Source organism: Mastigoproctus giganteus, unplaced genomic scaffold (assembly GCF_048544385.1).
Source record: "Mastigoproctus giganteus isolate SK-2022 unplaced genomic scaffold, ASM4854438v1 scaffold_33, whole genome shotgun sequence".
NCBI lineage: Eukaryota > Metazoa > Arthropoda > Arachnida > Uropygi > Thelyphonidae > Mastigoproctus > Mastigoproctus giganteus.
Window position 1 is genome coordinate 202,005 of NW_028328310.1, and position 15,622 is coordinate 217,626.

The following is a 15,622-nucleotide window of genomic DNA, read 5'->3' on the forward strand; positions in this document are numbered from 1 at the left end:
GCAACTCTTCTGTCTTCTTCCTCCAATTCCTCAATGCCAACCTGCTTTGCGAGGGCAACACAATGTGCTTTTAATTTAGGAAGCTCCTTTACAGGATCAAAGTCTTTAAAATCTCTAATAAAATCTGGTAAAAGAGGCTGCCAAACCATTCAAGCATTCTTTTGTCACTTTGTTCCAATCTTCCACAATTATGTTGAATCGCTTCCAGAAGTCCATAACTTTTGGTGCATTTTTGCCCTCTGTTACTGCTATCGAAATCTTAAATGTGCATCTTGTGTAATAGTTCTTAAAAGTAGCAATTACTCCTTGGTGGCACCTCCGTAGCCAGATGGGCAGGAGTGGCAGTGAGTAGCACACGCTTCTTGATTAGACTGGGGTTTGAGCCTGTGACCACCAAATACGGAGGATGTGGAAAGGTCAGGGAATGACCACCGCATATCCTCGTAGCAATATGGCCTTAGTTGCTAATGCTCCTAAAAACCAAACAACAACAACATACTCCTTGGTCAAGTGGCTGGATAAGAGATGTGTTAGGGGGTTAAAAACAGGATTTTAATGTTTGGTGTCAGTTCAGCAAGGTTTGGAGGGTGACTTGTTGCATTGTCCAAAACAATCTTAAAATACAAATTTTTCTTTTTGCTGTAGCTTCAAACACATCCTAAAACACATCTAGCAGAAGATCAGTGAAGATCTGCCCTGTCGTCCACCAGCTTCTGCTGTTCCTAAAGTAAACAGTAGTTCAAGTCCCCATGGACTTGAACTACTGGTACCACCTCCACCAGTTATTCTCAAACATATACCATCAGTTCCTGAATCTGACTTTAGTGATCTGGAGGATTATATAAACTGTTGTGATGAAAAATTCACAACTCTGGAGCACAGCTATTTACACAAAGTGAACTCTTATCTCACGAGAGATTTCAACTCTATCCGAGGGGTCTGCAAGAATCTGCTCCTCCCAGGAACAGGCTTTTTGTGGTAAAGATACGAAAAAGAATTGGTTCATCATTTTTCCGAACAAGGCTCGATTGATATATTGTAGCAGCATTCCTGCAGTTATGAACTTTATTGGATTTTCTACCAGCCAACGGAGTAGATGCTATTTATTGACTCATTAAAGAGGTTCTCCTTCATAATGGAAACAAGTATGCAAGTAGTTCATTCAGCACACTTAATAAAACTATGAAAAGTTAGTGTGTGGAGATTTTAAAGTTATTGATCTGCTACTGGGCCAACAACTTTGTTACACGAAAAAAAAAAAAAAAAAAAATGTTGCTTTCTGGGATAGGCGAGTAAGAAACTCAGAGACTGCTGGGAGTCATCGTGGAATAAGTAATTACATGGGCTGTGTGAAGGTAGTTAAGAATAAGAACGGGTGCATATATGCTTGTATGTACACCAGTCCTAGGAATTTATTAAATAAATTTGATTACTCCTGGATGCCAAAAAGAGAAAGAGCCACTGAAACTGGTTACTCAAAAGTCAAAAAGATGTAAGTTTAATTCCCTAGTCTAGTGGATAAGAAATACAGTTTGCAACCAGCTGTGCTTTACACAGGCATATAGCCTTTGATATTTCTGTTTTTACCTATTTTTATTGTTAATTTTTATTTAAAAAATAATCTATTCATAAAATTTGTAAAAATGAAAAATAAACCAAAAATAAATTTGGTTTTACCAAAAATGCAAAAAAAAATTCTTTTTTTTTTTTTTTTTTTTAATTCCAATGTGAGCAAATTTTTGCTAATTTTCAAAATTTCCATTTAAAATGGTTGAGGTTTCTTATCAGCAACAAAACATAACAGAATATTTCTTAAAATGCAGACTGGTGTTATCAGGAAGGTTGCCAGTATAAATATATTGAAAGTACACTACACCCACAAATTATAAGAAGTGAGCCTATTATTGTCTTAATAGCTTCTGTCTTCAGATTATTCACAAACTAAGTGCCCATTGTGAACATTCTTTTCCTCTATATAGAGACAACTTATGTGATTATAAAACATCTACTAGCACACTTGAGAATTATGACTCCTCTTTTAAAACATCCCAAATGTAATGGTATCCCACTATTTAATGTTCTTATTCCAGTTTAATGTCATATACATGATATCTCAGTCTTGTTTATTTCTTCACATAGATCGTGGTAGCATGGGATCAAATATCCATGAAGACCTTCCATTTTATAAAATCATTTTTTTCTCTTTTCTTGCTTTCAATTCATAAATTGGCAAAAGAAGACAATTTCTGAAAATTCTGGTTTCAGTTCCCAGTGTCCTTCATCGTCTTTGGGTTTTATTTTTGACAATCCAGAATGGTTTGTATACTCTTTTGGAGATTTTTATTTTATTCAAATATATTTTATCTTTCATTTTAACATTTATTTCTAAATGACTTTCTTCATTATCATAGGCATAAATGTTTTCTTACTTTTCTCTAGCTCTTGCATTGATGGTGAATATTATGGAGGAGAGGAGATAGATTACATTTCAGTCAAAGGAAAGTTTTTTAGTAAAGTATTAAAGCAAAGAACTAGTCAGCAGATGTGCAGGATAAACCTTTTATCCACAGAGCCATAATATGTTTTTACACTCTATCGATTAGTTGGCCCAGTTGATAATCATTTCTCTTTTTTTGTTAGAATTTTTTAAGGTTATTACAGTTATAGATCAGAAATAGTGTTTGATGTTTATTTTAAGTCTAAATAGGACTTCAGAGTACAGACTAGGTTTATTTAGCATTTGTTTTAAATAAAATACATTGATATTAGTTTCTCTGCAAAGCAAAGTTTCAATCACTTTCAACCAGGTGGTATTTCAGCTATTTCACAAGTAATTTAGTATTACAGCTTTAATTTGAAAAAAAATACAAGGTCAATCAGAAAGTAATGCCTAAACCCCCCCCCCCCCCCAACTCTTAAGTTATTGCCATACATGAGTGATATAGAGTTAAGTTATTGCCATGTATTGTGTGCATTACTGGAATATTCACTGTTGATTTTGCAGTTTCAGTAATCATAGCAATAGATTACAATAGGCAGTGAGAGGAATTTTAGTTGCTGGAGGTGAGAACCTGATATGTATACACAAACGATTGCCATAAATATATTGTGATTGAACTGTGAATGTGAGTACAATTCAGCAATGGGCAACATACATTAATCCTTTGTGCTCCAATGTAAAATCTAAAATAAATTTTACATTGGAGCACATAAAATTTAAAATTTCTCATAAAATTTTTTTTCCAGTCCAATGTCATGTCAGATGTACCTTTCTGTTTTGCCATTTATATAACGTTTTCCCACTCTTCTGGTGTAATCATTAAACTACCTTCTATTTATACTTCATATAAACAATTTGACAAACTAATCGAACATTTATATTTAATTGTTAACAGCCAGTGGCTGTAGTTTTTCTTCATTTTAGTGTTTGGTCACTGTGTATTTACTGTCTGCCAGAAACAGTGTTTAGTCATGGCTTCAACATCTTGTAAAGGCCTTTCTGATGAAGAAATTGGAAAACTGTTAGAACTTTCCAATTCAGAATTTGATTTACTTTTGTCCGATAGCAAGATTGATGTTATTTTTGATCCCAATTATGGAGGAGTGATGAAGAAATTGATGTTGACCTGTCAGCCAATGCTGGTTTGTAAAACTGTAGACCAAGCAAGGTAAATGATGTTTCATTCAAACATTTCCCCTTTCTGGTTTGAAATGTGGATTTTGTTCAAGTATTTCAACATTTGAACTTGAATATTTTCAGCTGTTTTTTTTTTTTTTTTTTTTTCTGATTCTTTGAGGAAATTTTGAATGAAACAAATAATTATGCCAACTCTTTCAAATAAGTTACTTATTGTCCAATATGTTACGATTGGGTTTTAGTTTCAATAAATTAACTACGGTAAAGGCTTTTTTTAATGTGATTGTTAAAAAATACTGGAATACTGGTCTGAATAGAAGTCTGAAGAATAAACAGATGAAATCCGAGTTTTTTAAGAATGTTTTTAGCAGGAAGAGATTTCTGCAGATATTTGTATGCTACATGTTTGCCCACCAACAAGAAGGCAAACCAAAGAAATCAAAGTCTGAGATTGAAAGTGAAGAATATTGTTGATCATCCTGAAAAATTTTGTGAACATTTTGTTCTAGGCAAGAAATATTGCATTAGATGAAAGTACTATTGGTTTTAAGGGTAGAATTTCATCTGAATGTTATAACTGTCAAAAGCCAATAAAGTGGGGTCTTTCCCAGTATGTTTTAGCTGACTGAGAAACAGGTTATGTCTCAGTTATTGTGCCATATTTTGGAAAGGCTGCTACTGAGACAGCTTGATAAGGTCGGACTTGACTTTCACCTCAATGAATGTGCTTCATCTCATCCAAAAACTTCTTCAGAGTACTGAGAGTAGTGGATTTCATTTGTTCACTGACTGATTTTACACTGGTATTCAACTAGCAAAAGAATTATATTAATTGAATATACACCAAACAGGCACTGTTATAGGAAACAGGAAGGGTTTACTGTTAGAAATCCAGACGACAAAGAAAATTGAAAAACACAGAATCATTGGTTTCTGAAAAGAGGATAAAGTTTTAAGTGTTGGCACGAAAAGACGAAAGAACTGTGCCTGTGTTTTCTACTTTCTATGATACCCAAACTGTGGTCACCACAAGAAAGGTAAAAGGAAGGGAAATCTTACAGATTTAAAAACCAGTTGCCATTTATGAATATACAAAAAATATGCGAGCAGTAGACAGCTGACCATTATTGTGTGAGTTATTCATTCATTCGGAAATCAATGAAATGTAGAGAAAGTTGTTTTCTGGCTATTAAAAGTCTCAATTGTGAACAGCTTCATATTGGTGGCAAGTCCACCCCTTAAAAAACCTTTGTTACAAGCAGTTTCAAAAGAAGTTGCTTGTTCAGGTAGTAGTAGATGTCTGAAATAAGAATGTCCTTTCTAGAAAAAGGCCAAGTTCAGATGCCAAAGAGAGATTGAGTGGCTGTCCTCATTTTGTGGCGAAACAAGAAAATTCAAATAAGAAGAAAGTCTGTGCAGTATGTAGTGACAGAAGGGTTAGAGGTAGAAGAAAACAAAACAATTTGATATTATGAGACATGCTCCATAAAACTAGGATTGCATTCTTGTGAATGTTTTAAGAAATACCACACACTAAAATCATATAACAAATATTTAAAATGTCTGAAACTTTTTTTTATGTTTTATTAAATCACTTTTATGAAATAACTCATGTAAACTTTAAAATAAATAACGTTTGAAGAGAGAGAGCTCATATTCAGTATTTATTTATTTTTTACTAGACCAGAACAGAAATACTGCAGAAATAATCCTGGACTACAAAGGGTTAATGAAGTGGGAATGTGAGTAGTGCAGGAGAAGAAAGCCTGCACAGCAGGCTATTAGAGTGGTTGCCTCTCTACTGCTGCAATAACTGCATCTGTTTTGCCAGTGATTTTATACACAGAGAGCCTAAAGTTAAAGGCAGCATGATGGTCATTATTGAGGAGTTTGACTATTCCAAACTTCATTGGATGCCAGAAATATTAATACACCATTATGATAGCGAAGATGAGAATTTCTTGTTACACATCATCCCCTATGATGATATGTGACAATAAAGAATTTATATTATCTTTATCCCTAATCTGCATGATCCCTTGCTATTCTGGAGATAGACGATGCATGTCTTTCAGAATTTTTTAGTTATCTGAAACAAATACAATTCAATTATGTGACCACTTCTAACTTCACCCTTCATGTGTTTCCATATCTAGTTTGACCATGTTGATGGCTGATGATATATCAGTGTAGTACTGATATAATGTCACCCACTGAGACTGACCCTTTTGTGCAAATTACTGTAGCAGTAACTACAATAGCTGTGTGAACACATTACAAATGTTGAACATTCTTGTTTGACAGATTTATCCTGCAAGAAATGTCTGAAGTGTTCCTCCTCCATAATAATGCCGACTTCCACAGAAGTGTATGTGCTTACTGAGGTCATCATAGAAATTTAGATGGACCTGGATGTTTCACTCTCCTGTAGTCTGGACATAATTGAAATTATCTCTTTTAGTCTTTGAAGGAAGGACTATAGAACGTTGCTATGAGATGAAGACACTGAAGAATACTATGCATCAGTGACTGAACATTAAGTAGAGATTTTTGTAAGGAATACATGCTGTGGTTCAGTTCTGAAAGAAACTGTTCAGAAAGACACGAAGAACATTGAAAATTAACTCTTTATCAATATTGAGACTAAGGTGTAAATTTCACATGTATCTTGTAAATTGTATGAAATATAAATTAGGAAGCATTAGATTCTGGCTGCCCATCACATTAGTGTTAACAATTTAATTCATCAGTAAATTCACAGATAACTGTGGATCTAACTTCTGTTATTTGTACAGAGGTCTAGCAATATCTGGTCCAAAATGCAATCTGTTGTTTTGTGGCACTAGTATTATTACAATTAGCACAATTAAAAAAAAAAAAAAAAAAAAAAGACATAGTAAAACTTGTAGAATAGTCTCTGTTCTAAGGACATTATAATACTTGTAGAATTAGCTGGGAAGTTAAGATTTCTCCCATCCAATTCAGAAAGAAAAACTGTTTTATTTAAACCTGTTCATTTTAATACTCTGGAAAAATATTAAAATAAACAGGCTGATTAAAATATATGAAACTTCTGTATTGTGTGCTTTAAAGGTTTATTCTTTTCTTTTGTTTTTTTTTAGCCTGACACAAATTTAATAGTTGAACGGCTGATGCAGCTTAGGAAGTGCATTAAGCAAGTTACTTTACTCATGAAAAATTTAGAAAAGACTGATGAACCTGTAAGTTATGTTTTAAATAATGATATTTTACAAATTTGTTAAATATGATCTATTTTATTTGAATTCATTTCGTATTATTGCAGTTTTTAGTTATTAATTATAACCAAAATTTTGAATATAGCACCAGCCAAAAAAAAAAAAAAAAACCCAGAAACTTCATTTTCCATCCCTTCCAATAATTTGTCCAAACCTTCATTAAATTTACTCAAAGTATTCACCTCCACAACACTAGGTGAAAGTTTATTCCAGCAGTTGATCATCCTTTGGCTGAACGTAAAGTTTTGCACATCTGCTCTGCAATCATTCTTTTCCACTTAAAAATTTATGCCTCCTTCCCATTTGTGTTTTTACTGCAAAAGAGTAAGATGCCTTCAGAATTTAGTTTGCTTATCCTCCTAAAGCCTTATACACTTTAATCAGGTCACCATGCAGATGTCTGGTGCTGTTCACAGAACCCAAATCTTCTTATTACTACCTTTTTATGCCCCCTCCAACTAATCTTGTTAATCTTTTCTGAATGCTCTCCAAGAGATCTATGTCCTTCCTAAAATTAGTATTCCACACCTGTGTGCAGTGTTTCAGATGTGGCCTAACCATTGCCTTATACAATGGGATGATTATGACCATGAGTTGTTCTGGTCGCCTGTTTATACTGCTCAGAGTATTTCATATCAGACTGCTTAATCATCCCTAGGTCTTTTTCCTTCTGAACTGCTTTGAGTTTGGTGCGACCCAAATGGTATTCTATTCTGAGATTACTGTTACCCAAATGCAGTATTACCCTCAAATTTATCACTATTAAACTTCATTTGCCATTTTCCACCTCATCTACTTAATTTATCTAGATCTTCTGGAAGGTAAATAAAAAACAGAGCTATGATGCTCAATGAGTTCTACATTTGTACATTAATATGTAGAAATAAAGAGGAATTTACCTGAATGCTTTTTTGTAGATTACTTCAACATGACACACTCCTGAATTCAATCAGACGTAAAATTATTCCTTAATGGCTTCCTTCCCTCAAAGACATGAATGGTCCGATATATCCGTGCTTGATAGATAGGTTCCACCAACACACAACTCTGGGTGCCAGAAGGCATTATGTCTAATAATGCCGACCGGGGCTAGCCGGGTGGGTAAAGTGCCTGCCTGGCAACCCAAAGGTCGTGGGTTTGATTCCCGCCTCGGGCTTGGATCAAAGTACTGCAAAAACCTTTGGAGGTGCATTATGGCCACAGAAGCCTATGCGCCAACAACTACCAAAAAAAAAAAAAAAAAAGTCTAATAATAAAATCATTAAAATAATTGCTGTGTATAAAAGTTAAAATCATTAAATTAGTTAAAATAAACCAATTTTGAACAACTTCCTTCCTAAAGCAGATGGGGGACTTTTCGACAGTCTGTCTTGGTCACAGTAGCATGAAGTAAGTTAGTGAGAATTTCTAAAAAAATTGAGATTATTTAATATCTTGGCACATGCATGCAAATGACCACGAATTCAATATGAGAAATGGGTGACGTACATTAATAGAATTCTCGTGTAATTTGATTTTCAGAGTTACAGCGATTAATAATTTAGTGTAGTTTCGCTGTATCCTAAGTATTTTGGACTCGTCAAATAAAAAGATGTGATTTTCGTTGACACCAGGCATGGAAAGCTAATTCCGATGCACCTGCCATAAATGCATGTACCAAAGCTAAATGTTGTTTCACTCTCAACATTCATCGTACACCATGTCCACCCTTGATAAGATGAATCACATTCCCTATATGAAATGTATATTATGTCGTTTATCTGTGTCAAAAATTATGAAAGTACTGATTGATTGCTTAATTCAGTATGTAATTTTCAAATGGGTCTAGATACAGTTTTAAATTCTGTGTATCTGAAAAGTCTGTTAAGTTTGTGCCATTGTTCAATGTACAGAATGGAAATAAAGTATTTCTTGGTATTATTGCTATTGACTAAAGTTCTCACTTGTAACTTATTTTTAGCTTGTACTTTAATTCGGTTAATGAAAGAGGATATATTTTTAAATAGAGGCTATCCTCTTTCTTTCATTAACCAGATTAAAGTACAAGCTAAAAATAAGCTACAAGGGAGAACTTTATCAATAGCAATAATACCAAGAAATACTTTATTTCCATTCCGTACATGAACAATGGCACAAACTTAACAGACTTTTCAGAGATACAGAATTTAAAATTGTCTAGACCCATTCGAAAATTACATACCAAACTAAGCAATCGATCAATACTTTCATAATTTTCGACACAGATAAATGACAGTATACATTTCATGTGGGGAATATGATGCATCTTATCAAGGGTCAACATGGTGTACGATGAATGTGATGATGAAACAACATTTAGCTTCAGTACGTGCATCTAGGGCAGGTATATCGGAATTAGCTTTCCATGCTGTCAATGAAAATCACACCTTTTGATGTGAAAACATCTATGGCAGCACTAAAGTAAAATCAATTGGTAATGAAATTTTCTTATTGTAACAGAAGTGATGCAGTTGATTGATAATGAAATTTTTTAACTGAAATGACGCAACTGACGTCACTTCTTAAATGGCGTTAACAATGCTAACTCAGTCACTATTGTTGATTTGGTAGGGTAAGTAGTTGATTCAGTAGAGTTAGTTCATACTAAGATACGAAAATGATGTCACTTCCTAAATGACACTAACTCAGTCACTAATGTTGATTCAATAGAGTAAGCAGCAGGTATTGCAAGAATAAAAGCTTCAAAGCCGCCAAAGAAGCCTCTCATGTCAAAAAGGAACAAGTTCAAAAATACGGAGAACAAAAAAAATGCAGACTTTAATAAAATCTGCTTCTCAAGATTTTGATCATCATCAACTTTCTATGTAGTGTAAGTTTCAAACAAACCGTTTAAAAATTGAAACAGTTTGATTGAAGAATGCAACAATAAAACAATCACTTGAACAAACAACAATCACTTCTTGCAGTAGTTTTTGGTTATGACGTCATACTAGACTACAAATGGATTTCGCTAACTACTGAATTGTGAAAATGCCAAATCTAATTTCAGTTAACAACCCATAAGAGTATTTCGAAGATGGCTAAAACTCGAGCTGAGCGAAATCGAGAGACGTATGCAAGAATAAAAGCTTCAAAGCCACCATGTCGACAAAAGAACGAGTTCAAAAACATAGAGAACGGGAAAAAAATTCAGAGTTTAATAAAATCTGCTTCTCAAGATTTTGAGAAGAAAAATAACAAACTTGGACATTAAGCCTGATATACACCTTCATCAGTATCATCGATAAATATATAAAACAGCAGTGGGTCGAACACCGAGCCCTGGGAGATAATACCATTAATAACATTAGTCCATGAAGAGCAGCATCGATTGATTACCACTCTCTGCCTTCTCCCACTCAGCCACCCTTTTATCCATTGTAGCAACTTGCCCTTAATGCCATACTGCTCCAATTTGTACAGTAATCTTCCATGCGCAACAGTATCAAAAGCTTTCCTGAAATCCAGGTATATGATATCAAAATTATTTTTTGAATTCATTTCCTTTGTGACCACATCATAGTATCCAATCAAATTTGTCAGACAAGACTTTCCCTTAACAAACCCATGCTGTGTCTGAATTATTACTGCAGTCTTGTCTAGATGATCCTGTAGTGCTTCTTTAACCAGTGACTCCATTATTTTCCCCGGAACATAAGTTAAACTAACAGGTCTGTAATTACTCGTGTCACCCTTTGATCCTCCTTCGTGAATTGGTGACACATTTGCACATCTCCAGTCTGTGGAGACGTCCTGTGAGTCCAAGGAAGCTTTCATAATTATGGCTGAGTGTTTGCTTACTTCCTTTAATATAACTGGATAGATCCAACCCACCCCAGGTGCCTTTCTTATGTTTATCTTCAACAATTTCTCATCCACTTTGCTCTCAGTTATTGCAAAATCTAGCTCCCTGCCAGAGTTTGATAAACTTCTAGCATTCTCCTCCCTGAATAACTCCTCATGTGTGAATGTAGATGCAAAATACTCATTCATTTTGTCAGCCACCTGAGCAGGATCATCAACAGTCAAACCATCAATATCAAGTGGACCAATCTGATTCATCCCTTCCTTCTAGAGTTTATATAAGTAAAGAAGTTCTTGCTATTTTTCTTAGCATCCTTTGCCAAAGATTTCTCATAATCTGTATTCACTTGCGTAACCTCATTTGTGACTTGATTACAGACTAGCTTATATCTACAATAGGCTTCTTTGTTGCCTGATAATTTTTATGCATCCATGCATTTTCCTTTTCTGCCACGAGTCTCATTAGTTCATCTGACATCCGTTTAGGCATAAACCTTGAACAGTATTTCTTAATCGGTATGAAAAGCCTTAGCATTGATGCTGAATTGAGCTGTGCATTGATGGTGAATATTTTATCAATGATAATGAAAATATTGAATATTTATATTAATTATGATTATTTTGTCAATCAATAGATTACTATTTATAGAAATTTCGTCAGATGAAATTTCATTTGATGTTCAGTACTAACAGAATATTTATTAGTATTTCATGTTAAACACTGAAACAAGATATTGGTTTCCATGATACGTGTACTATATATTTTGAAGAAATATATTTTTTGAGAAATAATATTTTATTACAGTAAATATACAGAATATTCATTGGTGCTGTATATATATACACCCACACATGCTCATTTAGCCACTGTAACAATCGTGCTTCACTCCCAACACTAAAATCTCCTACTCTAATTCTTCTAGAACACAACATGACAAAATCTACTTACACAAATAAAATAAGTGCAAACGAGTGTTCACTGCACCCTAAAATCTAAGCAAAAATTGAAATCATAACAAGGACAGAATAAAATAACTGGGGATTAACAGTGAACCAGAATGCAGCAATATGAAACGGAGAGTAGAATTGTAACGTGACGATTAGTCATGTGGATGACTCCATGCCAATTTGTGTGTAAATTACTCAGAAAACTAACTGCCAGCTGACCTTGATTCACACAGAAACAATAAATTAGCTTAAGATAGGAAGATATTGAGAACTGCCCAGCTGCATGTGCAATTACCATTTATTGGCACCAATTTAAAATTCCACGGATGACTGTTGTCATCCTTGCAACTACTGAAGGGTTAAGGAAGTCTCCTTCCCTTTTTGCAGTGTCAGAATTTGACGCTGTACTAAGTATCTGCACTAACTTCTAAAAAAAAAACTTCCAGTAGAATAACACTGTAACTAACAAAAATGAATGTCTCAAACTGTCCTTTGTATTAGTTTTAAGCAGTTTCTCTACCTGAAAATAAAATTATTATATTGGATATGATTTGAGTGTATTATTTTGTAATATAGGGTGATTTGTAAGTGTGTTACCACTCTTATGGAAGCTTTTTTTTTATTTTATTTCAGATTATTACTTCTTGTTGTTTCTTATTTATTTTATTTATTTATTTTTTGCCTTTTTTAAAATTTTCTGGGTAATTTTGTAAAAGTAAGTATGAATAAAAAAAAATACAGTTTATAGTGTTTTTTTATTAATGTTTTTCACCATTACAGTGGTAACGTACTTATGAATTACGCTGTGTGTATAAAATGTTTCTTCTTTCTATCTTTCATTTACACTTTTTAAAAAAAGTACTATTTATGATGTGCAGTAGTTAATGATGACTTATTTAATAATAGGTTGCTAGAGAGCAGATGAATAAACTTGAAAATATGTTAAATCAGCTTCATCATGAAGAACAAGAATATGTAGAGTTATTACAGCAGATGCTGGTAAGGTAGCACTATAGTGTTTAAGCTGCAAATTGTAAAATTAAAGATTGGTGAAAGCAAGTGAAGTGAAAATTGCATGAATCTTATATATAGAATAAAAGGAACATTCCCATTTCATTATTTCTATTTTACCACATTAAAAAACGACTGGCTTATTTACTGGCTTAATAGAAATAACAATTGGAATATTCCTCCTTTCTATTCTAATGTTTCTGTTTTCTCAAACTATATTTTTTGAATTCATTTTTTTATTTTTATATAATTTATATTCAGTGTGCATGGCTTCAGAGATTTTTGAAGAATATAGCATATAGCTTGATGTATGTTTAAGAATAAGAAATGGTCAGTCAAATAAAAATGCAGTTTTAGCACAATAACTTAATAATACTTGATAAGATTAAATTCCTAGTATTTAAGTAACATTTTCAGTATTTTTGTTCTTAATATAAAAATTCTTTGACTGTAACAATTTCTGCGATACTTCCTAAGAGTTTTCTTCAAAGAGGAATACTGAGTACTTAATAGTTTTACGCAGTTCCTAGCATTTTAAACAGCTCTTATAGTATATTATAGGTATGGTATGAAGGCTATTTAAAAAAAATAATAATAACTTTTAACAGGGCTTTTTTTGTGACGGTACGCAACGGTATGGCGTACCGGCACTTTTTTTACAGCGTGCCAGCACGGGTGACACGCCTGGCACGCAGTCGGTGTCAGCCATGCCAGCTGCTTCCATCTATTAAGGAGATCACGTGACAGTGGACGGAGTCAGCACCCGTCAATTACGGCCGTATCGCTAGCAGTCTGGAAGGGGTACCTGTTTCTGAATCTCGACCAAAACTTCATTATGAAATTATTTTTACTTATTTTTTTACTTGGTACTTACCGTATTTTTATATTTTACTTATTATTTTTTATTTATTAAATAAGACTCACCTTTAACTTATTTTTAATATACTTGTATAATAAATTTATGCTTAATAAAATTAATGGTCGAGATTCAGTATCAGATATAGCGTACCAACTGCTAGCGATATGGCCGTGATTGACGGGTGCTGACTCCGCCCAGTGTCACGTGATCCTTAACAGACGGAAGCAGCTGGCATGGCTGACACCCACTGCATGTCACCCGTGCCAGCACGGAATTTTTCTTGATAGCAAAGAATGAGTACCAGCACCTATTTTTTTACAAAAAAAGCACTGACTTTTAATATACTGGACAACAGTGTGAATTTTCTTCTTAAATTAAATACCATGTGTTTCTAATGCCAAGTTCAAAATTCATGTTAAATTTCTTCAAACATCCATATTTTTTACATAATGTGCAATTATTCCTTGATGCATTCCAAGTAATTTTTATTAAGTTTATTGTTATACTAAGAATGAAAGAACACTGCTCTGCACAAGTTATAAATGATTTATTGAACAGCAGTTGCTGCTTTTTGCATACATGCCAAATAATAAATAACAAAAATAAATGTCAGTGAAAAAACACAAAGAATAGAAAAAAGGTAAATGAGGGTAGAATACTATATATTTTGGCCAAAGTTTTATAGCCTTCAGCAGCAGATTTTTGAATTTTTTAGACTGGGAAAGAAATGCACAAAAAGTATTTGCCTTCATGAGCAACTTTGTGATGGCTACAAAAGTAGAAGAGTGTGATTGGGCTGAGCCAGATATCTTTCAGAGATGTATATGCCCATCAATAACATTTACTTTGAGTCAAGATTACTTTGAGTAAGACAGACTGCACTGTCGCAGCCTCAAGAGAAAGTTGTGCTGTTGTTGATTGGCTCTGGCTTGTCTGTTTTTAATGAGCAGTAATCTATGTGGGTTAACTGGGGATTGAATAGATGGTACTTGGTTTGGCATCTTGCTGTTAGCTGTAATTATTTACTTTACTTTCGATGCAAAAACATACTACCTAGTATAGACAATTATGTTATTGACCTAAATGTATCTGAAAAACTAGATGCCTCGTATTAAAAATGAATGTTTACAAGCTTGGCAGACAGAATAGTCTTCTGCCCCTTTGGGGAGAGTGACTTATAAGTATTTCCCCCACTTCTTTGAAAGTAGTAAGCAAACTAATTGGTTCTCTCCTGGATTCAACACCTTATTCTTACTGACAGGACACGGGAGTGTTAATCATAAATTACATGCTTTGGGTTTAGGAACGGGTGGTTTAAGGCTTGTTTAACTGGGTTGGATTGCCAGTCGTCTTTTCTGTTACCTTTCCTAAGCATCTAATTTTCATTTTCCGGGGAAGTCTCTTCCTTCTCCTCAACTTTCTATCCTTCTTTTCCCTTGCCCTCCCTCTCTTCCCTGCTTCTCCCACTTATTCCTGGTTTAATCCTCAAAAGTACCGTTGGGGTTTTCAGGTAATCCCTGAAAGCTCCAATAAGAGTCTGGTGTACAGTCCCTGGCATGCCTCCATGTGGCTAAGAGGCATCAAGAGGTGTGACACTGGTCCCTGCCCCCTGGCTGCAAAGTTGCAAGGTGCCGGTACCCAGTATTCAACAGAATCACCCACACTCTCACATGCCACCGGCTTTGCACATGCCTTATAGATGAAACTGCTGCGTATATGGAGAACCCTGGAGACTGCCTAAAAAACAAAAATACTTTGGTCTGGCAGGTCTGTCTTGAATTCTCTGGGATCTCCTGGTCAGGTAGAAGTAACCCTGAATGTGGGAGGATGTGAGAGAAGAGTAATAAGGTGGAGGATCCAAGGAGATTGGGGTCAGAAGTATTTCTTATGATGGTAACTAAAATCAGAGAAGAAAGCAATCCAGGAGTAAAGGAGGGACAGTAAATCTGCCATCTTTTTTTGTTGTTGTTTGCACTTATGCTGTATTTGAATAGATCAGGCTTCTAGTTTGTAGAAGAAAGGTAAGTGGAGTCTGGGAGAGAATACTGTCCCATTTACCTCTTTTTTATTTCTTCTTCGTTTTTTTAG

At 34.3% G+C, this 15,622-nt stretch overlaps 1 protein-coding gene across 1 annotated transcript in view; it reads left to right on the forward strand.

Annotated features, from left to right (window-relative positions):
• The window catches only part of LOC150074864 (uncharacterized), a gene marked incomplete at its 3' end in the record, with an annotated part of 122,443 nt that extends 109,780 nt beyond the window's left edge, over positions 1–12,663 (forward strand). Inside the window, exons 5-6 of the mRNA XM_090389452.1 lie at positions 6,760–6,858; positions 12,571–12,663. Of these exons, the coding sequence (XP_090245578.1) occupies positions 6,760–6,858; positions 12,571–12,663 (192 nt within the window). The remainder of the gene's footprint in view (positions 1–6,759; positions 6,859–12,570) is intronic.
• Positions 12,664–15,622: the final 2,959 nt, after the last annotated feature.